The sequence below is a fragment of the Lolium rigidum genome, chromosome 6 (assembly GCF_022539505.1).
Source record: "Lolium rigidum isolate FL_2022 chromosome 6, APGP_CSIRO_Lrig_0.1, whole genome shotgun sequence".
Classification (NCBI taxonomy): domain Eukaryota; kingdom Viridiplantae; phylum Streptophyta; class Magnoliopsida; order Poales; family Poaceae; genus Lolium; species Lolium rigidum.
In genome coordinates this window covers 304,924,469-304,942,297 of record NC_061513.1, presented here as the reverse complement: position 1 = coordinate 304,942,297, position 17,829 = coordinate 304,924,469, and the positions used below count along the sequence as shown (strand labels likewise).

General features: G+C 48.4%; 2 protein-coding genes across 2 annotated transcripts; both read left to right on the top strand.

Moving 5' to 3' along the window:
• Positions 1–1,953: 1,953 nt before the first annotated feature.
• Positions 1,954–2,753, top strand: LOC124659100. Its single transcript, XM_047197046.1, has one exon. It carries the CDS (start codon positions 1,994–1,996, stop codon positions 2,750–2,752), a length of 759 nt encoding a protein of 252 aa, XP_047053002.1. The 5' UTR covers positions 1,954–1,993; the 3' UTR covers position 2,753.
• A 3,203-nt stretch (positions 2,754–5,956) lies between these two features.
• On the top strand, positions 5,957–6,865 carry LOC124659836 (NDR1/HIN1-like protein 26). The gene has a single exon (XM_047197655.1). It carries the CDS (start codon positions 6,020–6,022, stop codon positions 6,647–6,649), a length of 630 nt encoding a protein of 209 aa, XP_047053611.1. The 5' UTR covers positions 5,957–6,019; the 3' UTR covers positions 6,650–6,865.
• The last annotated feature ends 10,964 nt before the right edge of the window (positions 6,866–17,829 follow it).

Sequence of the window (17,829 nt, the reverse complement as noted above, 5' to 3'; positions counted from 1 at the left end):
ACTATTCTGAATCCAGTCCAGCCCAGCCCAGTCCAGTCCCATTTCCCCTCCTTGCTCTGTTCGTCCCCATGGCGGCGGCACGACTAGCCTAGGGTGCCAGCAGCTCTACCACAGCCGCCCTGCGTAGCTACCGCTGACCGCCATCGTCCTGGAGCACCGCCCGCCTTCGGCCTCTCGGTCCCCGACTCCCTAGGGCTTCTTGCACCGCCGCCGTCGCCGCTGCCATGCACCGCTGCCGTCGACCTTCCTGCACCACTACCGCTGCGTAGAACTGCCCGCAACACAGCCGCCGTCGACCTGCTGATCGCCTCCTCTAGGCACTAGTCCTCCTCCGGTGTACCCTACCCTTCTCCGTTCTCACCAAGGTCAGCACTCATCATCCCAGCACCTTGTCATACGCAAGACTGATAGTGGCACACCTTCATTTTGGAATTACTACTTGTATTTACATACAGTCTTTTTCGTCAAGGTTCTAGACGTTGTGTTTTCTTTTAGCTGCTAGGTAGTATTTCTTGTACGAATTGAAGCTACTAGTTGCGAAAATTACCCCTTGATGTAAAGACCTAGCATACAGACTTTCAGTTCAGTCCTTAGCTACGGATCTGTTCCTCCAGGACCCAACATTTGCTAGTCTAATGTGCACATGATCAAAATTCTAGACGAATAAAATTTATTAGGGAGGGGTGATACAGTTGCAGTTCATTTGTCATATTCAGAACCCTCCTATATTGTTGTTACCATGTAGTGCAGGATTCGGAAAAACTTGGGTTGCTGACTGGTTGTCCTGGACAAATCAGTACAGACTTTCTAGGCTGTTATCCTGGCTCTTTCATTCCAGTTTCAAATGGATTTGTATATTATTGCTTCAATCATTTGAGAGTTTAACATCTCAAGAGAAAATCGCATTACAAGCAGATCGATTTGCCTTGTTTAATTTATGTACTCCCTCCGATATATATTAGTTGCCTCTAGTCTTGATGTATCTAAACATATTTTAGTTCGAGATACATCCATACTAGTGGCAAGTAGAGAGAGTACTTGTCCTGGCGGTAGTTGTAGAGGATTGTTCTAGGCTTCTAGCCCTTTGGACAGGACTAAATTAGCAAGGGAATTAATTAGCCATTGTTCAGTAGACAGTGATATCATGCAATTGAAATCATCTTTATATTCGTTCTAGGAACAGAAATGTTGCACATTGACACAGGCTACTTGATATTTGAATATGTATGTTCCAGGAACTGAAACGATCTTTATTTTCATTCTAGGAACTGAAATGTTGTACATGGACACGTGCTACTTGATATTTTAATATGTATGTTCATGTATTTATTTATCTTCTTATTTTCCGATATATATCTGTTTCAGTGGTATCTGTCAGCGCTGGTCATCCCCTTATGACCTATCTTCTCTATCTCTAATTTTGACAGCTAGGCTTGTTAACATGTCCGCGAATGTGCATGAGAGCTCTGGTGCTGGTGATGCTGTTGATACACATTCTGCGACGCCGCTGGCTTCCGTGGCGGAGGCCGCAAGAGCAGGAGAGACGCCTCCCCACCCCGATCTCCCGGACGAGATCGCCATCTGGGAGATCCTCGTTCGCCTGCCCCCCAAGGCTCTCCTCCGTTGCCGCATGGTCTGCCGCGCCTGGCGCTTCGCTACCTCCTCCCGCGACTTCCTCCTCGCCCACCACGGCCACCAGCCCACTCTCCCCCTCCTCTACCTTCACGACGCTACTTATGACCTCAGCCAGTCCCTAGACATCGTGCCTTTGGACCACCGGGTGGGGGTCTCCGCCGCCGACCAACTCCATCTCGTTGCCAGGTTTGGCTCCTGTAACAACTACATGCATCTGGAGGCGTCCTGCGACAGCCTCCTTGTCCTCGCCACTGTCGGTGACCTGTGTTTCGCTCCTGCCTTGTACTTCTCCGTCTGCAACCCGGCCACCCCTCAGTACGCCCCCCTCCCGTTGCTTCGTGGCTTCAGGCTCGCGGGAATGTACCCGCACCCTCCTACGGGCGAGTACCGGCTGCTGCTATACCCTGACGGGACGTGGATGTACGATGAACGGCCACCTGGCATTCAAGAAGCCTGCTATGTTTACACGGTGGGCTCCTGCCAGCCGCCGAGGCACATCGGGTGGATGGAGGCGGAGGAGCTGATTCATTTGCTCGTATCTGTCCTTTGCCGTGGCAACCTGCACTGGTTTGTAGCGATGGTCGAGGTCATAAGCAACATCATAATGGTATTCGACGCCACAGCTGAGGTGTTCAGGCAGATGCCCGCTCCGCCCGTTCGTGCCACTGCTGACCTGTTTGAGGTGGATGGAATGCTTGGCATGGCCAGCTTCAATGATGCGGTGACAACCATCGATATCTGGATGATGCAGGACTATGACAGCGAAGTATGGGCCTTCAAATGCCGGGTTGAATTGCCGGTTGCAGAGCTCACCGGGCGGTTTGGACTTAGCAAGTACTGGAATCTGGTGGTTTCGTCTTCGGATGATAATGATGTGCTCATTCTGGTACAAACAAGCGAGTGGCTACTTCAGATTGACATAGTTGGCAAGTTGGTCGCCAAGTTCTATACAAAATGTCTTGGTATTTCTCAACTTCGTCTCAAGCAAACTCTTGTTCAGCATAACTTCTTTCCGACAATAGAGGGTTATGTTGTGAACACTTGGCCTTTCATCGCACCGAAATGCTTATGTTGTCAACACTTAGCCTTTCCATTTCAGTGTGGTGGTGCTTCTTAAAGGCCTGGCTGTTTGTATCCTCATGAACTGTAATATGTATGAAGTGTATCCACCACTAGCTTCTTCGTTTAATGTAACATGGTTGCGTTATATTTCTCAATATTCTTTTGGGCTGAAATGTCTGTCATGTGCGTTCATGCTAAAATCATCTTTTGTCTACTTTTGAAATCTTTGCCAACTGATCTGACTCGTGCCTCTTTTTTCTTGAACTGAAGACTTGACTCTGCTTTATTTACTTTATCTACTGATATTCTTAGCATTCAATAGTTAGCAATCTAGCTGCCTCATGTCTTTTGTAACTGAAGAATTGACTTTGCTTTTTCTCCATGGCTTGTTCCTTTTTAGAGATAATCCAGTGGTCTTCTTACGAATAAATATATACCAAATATACGTGTGTTTCATGCTTCTGTTTGTCTGTTGTAACGGATGACGAATAGAGTTAGATTATCCACTTGTCTGTTGACTAGCAATATTAACCTGATTTTGTGAAGAGCTTCCAGCACTAATTATTAAACAATTGAATTATAGTCAGCTCTTCAGGAATGCTCTGTTGCAATTTGTTTCTCGAATCCATTGCATCTGGTCAGATATGAAAATATTCTTTTATATACTCATATTTACAGCTTTGTGTTGCATCATGTGAAATTATCATTTGACTATAGTTGCTAGCCAGTTTAAGGATTAATATTTCATGTGATGTTTGATCTTAACATAATCAATAGAACTTGTATATTGATGAACAGAAGAAAGTTATGTCATCGTCATGCTCAGGTCAAAGGTTGTGCTCTCCGTCATACACAATATGAATTTCTAACAGAAATCTATGAAACTGAAGATGAACCATAACAGATCATTTTCTATTCAGTATGGACAAAAACTTATGTTTCAGTGTGGACTGGTGGTATTATGAACAATACTAACTTCAGACATAATGTTTTTGAGCACTATAATTTAAACCTTGATGAGTAGAGCTATGCCCCCCAAACTTAAACAATTGAAAAGAACACTTTTTTTTGCTTTGGAGATTGATTTGTTTATTATGCTGCTGTACAATGCAGGAGAACGGGCCACAGCCAGTGAATGGAACATGAGTTTCGAGCTTAGGGTTGCAGGAGAACGGGCCACGAGTCTTGGCAGAGTAGTTGATAGAGTCTAGAGACTTGGGACACAACAAACCTGTAAACTTCCATTCTTTTGAAAAGTTCAGGTGGGGCTTGAGATTGAGTGAGGTAGTAGTGGACTTCAATTGTTGGCGAATCCACTTCGGTATATGCGCTGCGTACCTTTTCTTCTTGATGATTGCGATCCACAATTTGATTCACATTACTCACCCAAACAACAAAAATAACCAAGCATACAAACAGAGCTGCTACTTGATCCATCCGTGTATCATCAGCTAGCTGCTAGTTGCGTGGTGCTACTTTGTGGAAAGATGCAAAGAAAGGTTGCTTTCCTCCTATTTTTCTACGTGTTGATTGCAAGCTTCCTTAATCACCGTAACTCAAGTGAGCATCTTGTGATGGAGCCAGCCATCGCACAGTCACACACACCCGCGCGTGCGCGCGCACACATACACACCAATCTCCATCAGGACAGGCAGTTACAATGGCCCGACACTGTTTTCATGATATTGTCTTATGAAAATCTTCAGTACCATCTTAGTCCCAAACGTTCAAGTCATGCTGTTATGATGATTATGTTTTAACTACTGACTACCATGAATTATCCCATTTTTAGGTCTTAGAGGAAATCCAAGAAACAAGGTTTAACACTGCAATGGTGGAATTTGTGAATGCCTCGTACAAGGTAAGGCATCATTTTTGCACGTACAATTATGTAAATTGTTTGCCCCTCCCCCCTTGAAGGGTTAAGCATCGGTGATTCATTTTACACATCCATTCACACATCCATTTTCTAGTCCCAAAGATGAGTGCCCACAGCTTTCTGTTCCCGAAACACTAGTTCAGACTGCAGACCAGTTGCCATTCGTAGTCATGCTGAGGTAAAAATTGTACTCCCTGTATGAAATCTCCAACACGACTACCAGAAATTCATGAAACTGAACATGAACCATAACAGGTCATTTTCCTATTGGGTATGGACACCCCTGCTATGGTTCAATGTACACATGATGACATGATTCCGGAGGTGGCTGCTGGAACGGAAGAAAGTGGTTGTCTGGTGGCCTCGATGGTTATGGACACCCCTGCTAGCGCGTTTGGGACGGAGGAGCAGCCAAGTCCCCGATCACAGTCTTTCTGGGCAACAAGGTGTTGGTGTTACTCTGCATAAGTCAATGGTGGCCGCTTGTCCATTTTTCCTTGTTCAGAATCTAGTTAAATATTTCCAAATTCTTGCTCTTATTTTTCCTTCATGCTGATTTCTTAATTTTCATTAACATAAGGTATTATGAACGAATTCCTGATGAGGAAGTCTTGAGAAACCAAGTTTCGGTAGAACTGGCCACAGCCAGTGAATTTAGCAAGAGTTTCGAGCATGCAGGAGAACGGGCCACGAGTCCTGGCAGAGTAGCGGGTAGACTCTAGAGACTACTCGGACACGACAAACATGTAAATTTCCATTCTTTTGTAAAGTTCAGGTGGGGTTTGAGAATGAGTGAGGTAGTAGTGGGCTTGAATTGTTCGCGAATCCACTTTGGTATATTCACGCGCTGCCTTTTCTCCTTCTTGATTGGGATCCACAGTTTGATTCACATTTCGCATCCAAACAACAAGAATAACCAGGCATGCAAACAGAGCTACTACTCGATGATGATCCATCCATCTATCGGCTAGCTAGCTGCTAGTTGCCCGGTGCTACTTTGTGAAAAGATGCAGAGAAAGGTTGCTTTCCTTCTTTCTTTCGCTCTATCTTAGCTTAGCAGCTTACTATGTGATGATTGCAAGCTTCCTTCGCTGCCACAGCTCAAGTGTCTGATCTTAACTGCTAACTGATCAACCTTGAATCTTCCTTGGTAACTTTAGCATCTCCATCGGGGCAGGCAGTGGTAGGTGGCTTTCTTCTCTTCAGAAAAGAAGGAGATGAGAAAACGATGGCTGATGCAGCAACACTCAAGCAACTAACCTGCGTTTCATTATCATGAAAAACTAACTAAAATTATGTTGCAGTGTGACGAACTCGCAAAGTTTATCAGTGGTTATAACTAGCTACTACACCACTCACAAACCTAGCTTGTCTCAGCTCACTGCACCGCCTCTCTTCTCTTCTCTCCCCATTGGCCTGTGCTCTGCTCTTGTGGCTCCCTCCATGTCCCTCATCACGGACGATCCCAACCACTCCCCACGGCACTGCGCCGCCAAGCACCACCACCGCGCCGGGTGCGGCCGGTTCAGCGGCACTGCCTGGCGCCGGCTGCTGATGGCGGCGTCGTCCCTGGTTGCACTGGTCATCATACTCTGGCTCACCCTCCGCCCTTCCGCCCCGCACTTCTCCCTGCTCGCCGCCACCGCCACCGCCTCCAACGGCACCCTGGCGCACCTCGACGCCGCCCTCGTCGCGCACAACCCAAACGCGCGCGCAGCCGCACTGTACGACCACCTCGTGATCCAGGCCTTCTACGGGGCCGGCGTCCAGCTCGCCGCAGCCGCCCAGCCGTTCGAGCAGACGCAGGGCGACGTCGTGCTCTCTGCCTCGCTGACCTCATCAGCGGCGCCGGCGGTGGTGTCAGCCGTTGAGGCGGAGACGGAGAGCGGGCGGCCGACGGCGTTGCTAAGGCTGCGCGTGGAGGGTCAGCTCCGGTGGAAGGTGGCTTCGTGGGTGTCCGGCAGGCGCGCCCTCGCCGCCCAGTGCGTCGCCGTCGTGGTGCTCCAGCCGGCGCAGCAGCTCAGCAGGGCCGTCGTCGTGCAGGGATCCCAGTGCGCCACCACTCTCCAGTGAATATAATTCGTTCTGCATGTAACATGCTAATGTGCACCAATTTACTACTTCTACTGTACTATGTTTTCTCGTTTACATACTATAATCTAGGTAATTAGCATCAAGAGATAGCACTAAAACTAAACTGCTATCACATCACAGTGGTTGCGAAGGCTGGTTTCTTTCGTGGAAAGGCTGATCCTAGATTCCTAGTGCACCAGCTGCACTCTCTTAGCACTTTTGCTTCGTGGAGAAGAGAAGCCGATCTTCTTACTCTCCGCCACGTCAGAAAAAAATCGTACATGTTTGAAGCGAAGTTGATGTCATGTCACACACTGATGTACGAAAAGCGTCAAACATGAAACGAATTCGATGGGTATTTTCTTGTTGGGAAACCATGTTTCTGCTACTAAAAAAATATGATTACAGATTTTATCCAAAAAGTATGATTACAACCGTTAATTAAGCCACCTGTTTGGTTGATGCCTACTAAGGCCACACTTTTTTTTTAAATGTGTGGCACGCCATAATTTTTTGTGTTGAGCAAATTGCTCGCCACACTTATGGCAACACTTTGGAAAAAATGGATGTGACTACTCACTACCTCGACTGAGAACTAACATTATTCTCAGACAAAGTCATCAATATCAGCTAGTACAACTAATGTTGCAATTTATGACTAGCATGAATCACGAAGCAAATCTACTGCTTGGAGCATTTTGCTTAGTTAAACGCCCACTTGCAACTATAAAAACTCAGTTGCAACCATTACAACTGAAAAAACTCAATTACGACTTAACTTGTACTTGTATGCATGAATCATGATGTAATCGAACGATGTAGAACTTAACTGAGCATGAACTTAATTCTTAGCTAACTGAGATTACGCACGACATGTGGCACACAACAGACATGCCTAACATGGGAGGTGACAAGGCGTGTCTTCAATCCAAACAGCCCGTCGTAGTTCCTTGATGCTAGCTAGTCTAACCGTTGGAGCTTCCGCGTGACCGAAATTCACCAATGAATTGATTCACATAGTTTTGACTACGTCTCTGATATGAGTAATACAAATCAAGCTTCCGTTGCTCATCGAGTATATGATCTCAAGCATCCTTCTAGCGAAAATGAGCATCCCTAACGGATTGCACGGCTAACTTCTATATATCTTCATGCCCATCTTTGTTTGCACCTCCTTCTAGGATCTAGCGGTGACAACTCCTATTTTGATCTCTGTCCACCGACTCCTCTCCGGTGGCCTCGCTGGTCCGAATAGGGATGGTACACAGGTACATGAAGCTGGGCTGCACACGCCTGCACCAGTAAATAGTAGGCTTAGGGCCTGGTCTAGGTTTAGGGTTGCCTCTGTGGCCAGTGGTGTCATCTCGTTATCTTTGTTCTTGGATCATGATATTAAAAAGTTGTTAATATGAAGCTTATTCTTTGCATTTTTGAACAACTGTCAGGACTAAAAATAAATTTTCATAAGAGCGAGTTTTTTTGTTTTGTTTTGGTAAATCTAAGGATATGGAGTAGCAATATAAACAAATTTTTGGTTGTGAGCCCGGATCTTTACCATTTAGGTACCTTGGAAGACCTATTCACCATCGAATTCTTCGTAACTCGGAGTGGAATCCTATTGAGAGTCGTTTTCTTTCAAAGCTAGGATGCTGGTGTAGCAAAGTTCTCTCATATTGGGATAGACTCGTTTTGATTAATTCAGTCCTCACAAGTCTTCCAATGTTTATGCTATCCTTTCTAGAAATTCCGAAAGGTGTTCGGAAGCGCCTTGATATTTACCGATCTAGATTTTTTTGGCAAACAGATGAGAATAAGAGAAAGTATAGACTATCTAAATTAAATATCTTATGTCGACCGAAGGATCGGGGGGGGGGGGGGGGGGGGGGGGCTCAGCATAGAAGTTCTTGAGTTAAAAAAAGTGTTCACTTAGAAAATGGCTGTTTAAATTACTCACAATCACAAAAGATGGCATATGTCAACAATTGTTGCATAATAAGTATCTTAAGAATAAAACCTTAGCTCAAATCGAAGCAAAACCAACTGATTCCCCTTTTTGGAAGGGTCTCATGCGGGTTAAGCAAGATTTTCTTAGTAGAGGCTCTTTCAAAGTTGGCGATGGTTGAATAATACGTTTTTGGGAAGACGTATGGTTAGGAGAATTACCTCTTGCACAACAATATCCTTTATTGTATAACATTGTTTAACACAAGAATGTATTGGTGTTGACTGTTTGCGCAAACTCCTCTTAACAATGCCTTTAGGAAGACGTTTAATGAACATAAGTGGAATGAATGGCTACCTTTGTGTCAGAGCTTGATGAAGGTTACTCTTTTTGATGAGCATGATAAGTTTGTTTGGAAACTCACTTATTCCGATTCATTTTACGGTGAAATATATGTATTTAGACTTAATGCTGAAAATCCCATTAAGATCAATTTTTTTGTGGTTTCTAAATAACAGAGTGTTGTTAACTTAAGATAATCTATCCAAGAGAAATTGGAATGGATGCCAAAACTGCTGCTCTTGTGGTTCTGTTATCACCAGAATTTGACCGGATCAGAGGTGGGCCGCGATTAAGATGGGCTTGAAGAACATACATGGAAGAAATACATGAATCGGTCTTGTATACAAAGTTTGGGCTAGTTTGCCCGTGTATCTGTAAATATAGTAGGATACATGTCGGTTAGATAGAATTTGGCTCGTGCACGGTTGGGATTATTCCCACGTTAGAAAGTCTACGGACTATAAATATGTATCTAGGGTTATTGAGAAAGACAACAATCACGTTCATCACAAACCAATCTAGGCGCATCGCCAACCCCTTGTTTCGAGGGTTTCTTCCGGGTAAGCATCATGATCTTGCGATCTAGGCAGTACACGTTTATTCGGTGTTCATGCGTTGCTCGTGCTGAAGCCTTGTTGATGGCGAGCAGCGTAGTTATCATAGATGTGTTAGGGTTAGCATTGTTTCATCGTATCATACGCTTTCGTCCATGCAACCCTTAGACGTCTAGCCGCCCTTACACCTATTTTAGGTGTAAGGGTGGCACCTTGCTTGATCATTATTTAGTAGATCCGATCCGTTATGATTACTCCTTGTTCTTCAAGGATTAGTTTAATATCTGCATAGTTAGGCCTTGCAAACGGGTTGAAGGATCCAGTAGCACGTAGGGTGTAGTTTGCTAGCTCTAGATAAGATGTTCCGGGGATCAACTTCATGTTGGTTTTTAGGCCTTGTCTAGGGTCGGTTTATTATCACCGTGCGTGGCTGCCAGGCTCAATCACGCGTAGGATGTTCCGATTATGTGGTGAAAACCCTAAATCGTCGTAGGTCGTTTTAGCTTTATATTGATCAAGCAGGACCACCATGTGATTGTAGACCTCATACGAATCATGGGTGGATCGGCTCCTTGAGCCGATTCACAGGATAACTCGAGAGCCGATCGAGGCTCGTATTTAATGTTTACGTGTATGCCATGCAGGAAACTAAGCGAAGCAAATTCATCACCTTCCCGACCGGGTATAGGTCGGGTGGCACGCTCTGCACCAGCATCGGACGTGCGTGCCGAGGCTTTGCGGGCCGTCGCTCGAGGGACCAGGGCCAGCCGCAGCTCTGGGAGCCTCCCGGCTCTACTGTGTTGCCCGTCGTTGCTCGCCGGTGGGTTTCTGACCGCAACACATTCTGGCACGCCCGGTGGGACAGTCTTCGACATCAACTGCATCGCCATCTACAACTGAGATGGCGGAAGGTACTCCAGTCACGTACGAAGATCTGACTGAGGAGCTCAAGAAGAAGTATGACGAGGTCAAAGCTATCCTCGAAGCCGACCTCATCGGCTCTTTCCAGAGAACCCGATCACACGACATTAGATGGAAAGGGTTCTCACCTGAAGGCGCGCTCGATGGAGTGGACCTGTCCGCCCCTTCAGAGGAACGCACCAGGTCTCTGCGTCAGGAGATTAATTTCATGATAGCTCATTCGCTGCACCGCCATTCTGAGAGCCTGGTGAACACTTTGGAGCGTGTCGCCCTTCGGGTGATCCAGGAAATCATGAGGCATAAGCACTCTCCGTCAGGACCTGCTCTAGGGACTCACCAAGGAGAGATACCACTCCAGTCCCGACTACCGCTGCCGTTCGCGTTGGCAGCACCAGAAGTGCCGAGTTCACCGGCATACGTCGTCTACAAGATCGGTGGTGACCCTAGTGATTACCAGTTCTTGTATGAGACGCCTAAGGAGATCTCTCACGGGTACACTGGGCACTCACGAACCAGACTGCAACAGCAGGGACTTCTGGAACAGCAGGAGGAACTTCTGGAACAGATCTTGAGAAGCAGACGTGGCTAGCTAAGTATGCCACTCCGACGAACCTCCAGAGCTCAACTCCTGCAGCTGGCTCAAAACTTGAGAAGCAAGCGTGGCTGGCTAAGTATGCCACTCCAGCGAATCTTCAGAGTTCGACTCCTGCAACCAGCACCGCGGATCAGATCAGTACAATCTTGAGAGACCAGTTCGGCATGGTGCCGAAAGGAGGGCAATCGGCTATTCCAAGCCGTACCCCAACGAGTATGATTTGATCCCACTACCACCCAAATATCGGCTCCCTGAATTCTCCAAGTTTAGTGGGTCAGATGGCTCCAGCTCAATCGAGCATGTGAGCCGATATTTGGCGCAGCTGGGCACGATCTCAGCATCAGATGAACTACGTGTGAGGTTCTTCGCACAGTCCCTCACAGGATCGGCTTTCGGGTGGTACACATCGCAGCAAACAAACTCAATCCGGACTTGGAAGCAGTTGGAAGAACAGTTCCACATGCAGTATCACTCAGAGGCTTCCGAGGCTGGCATTGCCGATCTAGCACAAGTACGACAGAAGCGCAGAGAAACAGTGTCAGAATACATCCAGCGCTTCAGGACCGTTAGGAACCGATGCTATTCGGCTCGTGTGACTGAAAAAGAAGCAGTCGAGTTGGCGGTGGTGGGACTCGCATCACCGATCAAGGATATGGCTTCCCAAGCAGACTACCCTTCACTGGCGCATATGGTTCAGAAGCTGTCATCATATGAACAGCGCCACCCAGAGCTGTACCAGGATAAATTCAAGCGTGCGGTAGTCCTGGTTGAGGCAGATGAAGATGAAGGCTCTACGGGAGATCAAGAGGTAGCAGTGGATGAATGGACTCGGGGGGCAAGCCCCGTGTCCTGCAAATGGGTTAAGCCACAAGGTCCTCCAAGAGGGTTTGACTTCGACGTGACCAAAGCTGAGCAAATTTTCGACCTCTTACTTAAGGAGAAGCAGCTAAAGGTACCCGAAGGCCACAAAATCCCCACAGCGCAGGAGCTGAACGGAAAGCCATACTGCAAGTGGCATAACACGTTCACCCATACCACCAACGACTGCAGGGTGTGGTGTCAGCAGATCCAAATGGCGATAGAACAAGGGCGTCTAATTTTCAGCCGATACGCCATGAAAGTCGACACACACCCTTTCCCCGCCGTTAACATGGTGGAGTGCACTTACCCTGGGAGGTACCAGCCAGGTTTCTCGTTCAACATCAACATGGTAGGACCTGGGCCCCACCCTGGTAAGGACAGAGACGAGGGCAGCTGCTCTCATAACAAGGACAAAGAGGAAGCCGTTCCACGCGATCGGCTCCGGCACGATGGCAAGCGCTACATCACAGAAGGAGAAGTGAGGAATGTGCGATATCAGCGACCTCTCTCTGATCACCTCCTCAACAAATACGTGAGTCAATACGACCAACGCCGACGATACGACGACGATGGCGAAAGGGATCGTCTGGCTAGCAGGGACGCCAGGAGACATCGTCGGCATGATCGCGACGAGGAGAGATATGAGCGCCACGCCAAGGAAAAGTCAAGAGAGCAAGACGACGTGGATAGGCACTCTGGGACTGTCCCTTCTTCGGACATTGCTTGGGATTCGGGAATGAGCCGATTGCCTACAATCGGCAACTGCCCGAGAATGTAGGCGAAGAAGAAGGGTGCAGTGTGACGTGTCGATATTCAAACGTCTAGGGCCTCTCCCATCTCGGAACAAGCACAGCCGAGTCCTCTCGGGTGGAAGATCTCGAGGAGTTAGAAGACGACGATGAAGAAGAAGAAGATAAGTACCACCGGCCAAGGTGGTGCCCCGATGGACTCAGCCGTTCCCAAAAGCGTAGGGTTCAGCGACTACGTGGTTTGGAGGAAGCCGAAAGGTTATACCTGCACACGTTAAGGAAGGCGCGGCCTGATCTGGCCGCGAAAATTCAGCGAACTCTGGACGAAGATGGTCGGCCACAAAAGAAAGAGTGGCGCCCGAGACAAAGGAAAGCCGATGATGAGACATCGGCTGGCACAAACATGGTGTTCATCCTTCCGGCGGAGTTTAGTGCTCCAGGATTAGACGAAGCACCTGTGGCACAACTTGAGCTGCGGCACACGGCCGGTTATCTTTGAGAAGCCACGAGAAAGAAGCTACGGACACCGAAGGCCACTGTACTTACGAGGTTATATCAATGGGCAGCCTGTCAACAAGATGCTGGTGGACACCGGAGCGGCGATCAACATTATGCCATACTCCATGCTACGTCGGTTGGGACGCTCTAGCTCGGATCCGATCAAGACCAACGTTACACTGAGCGATTTCAATGGCCAAGCATCTGAAGCACAAGGTGTTCTGAACGTGGATCTGACCGTAGGAAGAAAAACCATCCCTACGACGTTCTTTATTGTCGATAGCAAGAGCACATATGCTGTCCTGCTAGGGAGAGATTGGATCCACGCCAATCTGTTGCATTCCATCCACGATGCACCAATGTTTAATACAGTGGGATGGAGATGAAGTAGAGGTCGTCCACGCAGATGACTCAGCCGAGATTTCAACGGCTGGCATGAACGTTTGGGAGACGGCAGGCCAAGAGCCACTCTCAGGCATCACTTTGGACGACTGCGAGCGCATCGACGTGACAAAAAGCGGGGTGAGGCTGGTCTTATCCACCGGCCTGACCGTGTAACAAGAGCAAAATCTATGGACGTACGGGGCGAGGCCGATCCTTGTGATCGGCCCCAAAAAATAAAAAGGGATAATCTGGTCTCAAGCATGTCACGTAGTTATAGTAAAGCAAGACCAAGATGTACACCTTCATTGAGCAATTCAATCAACATGGAGGCCGATTCCAGCAATCGGCCAAAATTATCCTCGCCGTACGTCCTGCCTGTGTTCAACGTCGATCTAACGGGCGACGGAAAGCTGGGTACGGGTTTACGTCGGCTGATGAGCTGGAAGAAGTCAACATTGGTCCTGATGGAGCCGATGTTCAAGTACAGTGCCTTGGCTAACTACAGAGCCGATATCTGCGGTTACTGGCAGATTCGGCTCGGGGGCACCTAACCAGATGAACATGTGCGATACATGGGCAGTGAAATATTGGGGGGGGGGGGCGATAGAAAAATCGGCCAGAACATGTGCGATACATGGGCAGTGAAATATTGGGGGGGCTGATAGAAAAATCGGCCAGTAAAAAAAAGAACTAAGAAACAAAGTAGGCCTCATCATCTTCGTCCTTGCCTACTACCAGCTGCATGTTCAAGGCGCGGATTTCGGCCAAGTCGGTCTTCAGTTCAGTTTTGAGGCCTTCTGCTTCCTCGAGGGAGTGAACGATGAGAGCTTCCTTAGCTTGGTCATGACCACGACAGGCAACAAGAAAACGTCAGGAGACAGCAAGGGAGTAAGGTAGAGCTAAATGGAAGGATCGTACCTCTCCTAAGACCAGAGGAACAACCGATGAAGAGGTGATCGGCTCTGATGTTTCTGCTGACGGTTTGGCCAAGTTGGCCCGATTCCCCCACTGGAGGTGTCATCAGTCTGCAAAGGGAAAGGTTAGCCGATGAGAACGACAAGGGGTCGGCATGCAAAATGAGCCGGGGAGAGGATGGAGTTACGTTTGATATCTCCTGGTTTGATGGAGAGGCTTGCGCTCCCTTGCGAGCTCTCTGGATGCATCGGCTCTTTGTGCGTAGGCTGCCCTGCCCCGCTTTGATGGGAGTTTGGGAAATGGCAGGTTCAGGGGCTGACCTTTTCTGGGAAGCCGACGGTGGCAAGTCGGGCTGGCTTTGCGTGGTGATTTTCTCAGAATTGCCCGAGCTCGAGTCCCTTCGACTGGGTTGTGTGTCCTCACTAGAGTTTTCTTCGGTAGAGGTTTGTAAAAGAAATACAAGTATGCTGCAGAAGCCTAGAAGGATGAATGGAATCAGCCAAAGCATGGGCGGAACTTACGTACGAGCCTTCTTCAGCTGGAGTAGGGCTTTGGTGTTCCAGAGTCTTCCTGGCAGCTACTTTCCTCACCGCTGTTCTCGCCTTGACTGAGGCTCGGGGGGCAGCTGACCTAGTAGACACTCTGCTTTTTGGAAGCCGATTTGGGTATCATCGGCTGGCCCTGCATCACAACCTTCTTCAAAGCTGGTGAGTTGTTGCGGAAGAGGACCACCGGAGCTGCTGGGAGGAATCTGAAAGGGGAGCTGTCATCATCTACAGGGTCGGGACCGTCCTGTTGCTGCAAAAAGATAGAGCAAGGTTATAAAGGGAATTCTATTTGCCTCGCATGAAATCAGATGGGCAGGACTCTCGGTAGAATGAGGGCCGAGACAGGGAGAATTCGGAAGAGGAGGATGGGCAGTAGAATGTCTGATACCTAGAAACTAATGATGGAACGAAGCATTAATTCAGATGTTTGTTGCTAATTCTAGCACTATGTTCGGACAGCGAGGAGCGGTTAAGGATTACCTTCAGGCCGGAGACCATAGCGTTGGCATTGGATGATTCCGCCATTGGGTCCGTTGCAGGTGCGAACCTGCGCGATTGACATCTGAGGTTCGTGTCGCCGTGGGTTGGATCTGTTCGAGCGGCGATTTGGGGATCTGAGTGTTGCTCTTTCGGATAAGTCGCAGGATACCATTTGAATAGACAATAGAGCTGGCCTTGCTCGCGTTTTATGGCAAGGGCCGATGCGCTGCCATCGGCTCTTGGTGTGTTGACTTACTTTGACGATCGGCAAAGCTGGTCAAAGGATAGAATCGGCTTAGAGATGTTTTTCTTCATTAATAAAAGTGCTTTTACAGAGAAGAGCCAATTGCTCAAGGAAGAAAGAACAAAAGCCGATTACTACTACTAGTCCTATGCTAGTAGTTCCTAATCTACGGGCCGTCGCTGCCCTTGTCGTCATCATCGGAGCTCTCGTCGGCGCTGCTGCCGGCGGGCTCCTCGTCACTGCTCCAGTGGCCCTCATTGGGGGCCTCCTCATCTTCATCATCGTCGTCGTCGTCGTCCCACCAGGCGCGGAGGCGCTTCGCCGGCGGATAACCCTCGAGGGAGTCGTCGTCGTCGTCCTCCTCCTCCTCTTCCTCGGAGGAGGTGTAATCGTCCCAGGAGAACGAGTCGTCCTCACTCTCTGATTCCAGTTCCCCATCAGCGAGGAACTGGAGGTCTTCATCTCCGCTGGTCAAGGACTTGTCGTCCTCGGACCAGACGGAGGAGGCGTGGTCCTCCTGGTCCTACTCCTCTGGGGCGCGCTCGTCGTGCGCCGCCATCAGAGCCGCCATCGGATCCCACTCTGGCGTGGGTTCGCGGGAGGAGGAGGAGGAGGAGAAGGATTGCGAGGAGAGATCCGACGAGGCGGAGGAGGAAGAGGAGGAAGACATTGCTCTGAGATTGGGGTTTCTTGGTGCCGATGGCCAGAACAGAGCAAGGGGATGAAGAAGCAAACTGCTCGATGCGGTTAAATAAAAGGGATATGGTGGAGATTCAATGCCACAGCAGTTTCCGAGGAAGTGGTGCCCAAAGAAAAAAAAAATTTGCCAGGTCACGCGGAGAAGTTGAGAAGGCAAGTCATCATGATGAAGGGTACTGCGACGGTTCTGCTCTGCCACGACATGACCCGACGAAGAAAAAGCAGAGTGATTTTGGAATTATCATTTCCAAAACCAGGGGGCATGTGTTATCACCAGAATTTGACCGGATCAGAGGTGGGCCGCGATTAAGATGGGCTTGAAGAACATACATGGAAGAAATACATGAATCGGCCTTGTATACAAAGTTTGGGCTAGTTTGCCCGTGTATCTGTAAATATAGTAGGATACGTGTCGGTTAGATAGAATTTGGCTCGTGCACGGTTGGGATTATTCCCACGTTAGAAAGTCTACGGACTATAAATATGTATCTAGGGTTATTGAGAAAGACAACAATCATGTTCATCACAAACCAATTTAGGCGCATCGCCAACCCCTTGTTTCGAGGGTTTCTTCCGGGTAAGCATCATGCTGCCTAGATCGCATCAGTACACGTTTATTCGGTGTTCATGCGTTGCTCGTGCTGAAGCCTTGTTGATGGCGAGCAGCGTAGTTATCATAGATGTGTTAGGGTTAGCATTGTTTCATCGTATCATACGCTTTCGTCCATGCAACCCTTAGACGTCTAGCCGCCCTTACACCTATTTTAGGTGTAAGGGCGGCACCTCGCTTGATCATTATTTAGTAGATCCGATCCGTTATGATTGCTCCTTGTTCTTCAAGGATTAGTTTAATATCTGCATAGTAGGCCTTGCAAACGGGTTGAAGGATCCAGTAGCACGTAGGGTGTAGTTTGCTAGCCCTAGATAAGATGTTCCGGGGATCAACTTCATGTTGGTTTTTAGGGCTTGTCTAGGGTCGGTTTATTATCACCGTGCGTGGCTGCCAGGCTCAATCACGCGTAGGATGTTCCGATTATGTGGTGAAAACCCTAAATCGTCGTAGGTCGTTTTAGCTTTATATTGATCAAGCAGGAGCACCATGTGATCGTAGACCTCATACGAATCATGGGTGGATCGACTCCTTGAGCCGATTCACAGGATAACCTGAGAGCCGATCGAGGCTCGTATTTAATGTTTACGTGTATGCCATGCAGGAAACTAAGCGAAGCAAATTCATCACCTTCCTGACCAGGTATAGGTCAGGTGGCACGCCCTTGCACCAGCATCGGACGTGCGTGCCGAGACTTTGCGGGCCGTCGCTCGAGGGACCAGGGCCAGCCGCAGCTCTGGGAGCCTCCCGGCTCTACTGTGTTGCCCGTCGTTGCTCGCCGGTGGGTTTCTGACCGCAACAGGTTCTAATGAAACCGTGGACCATTTATTTCTTGCAT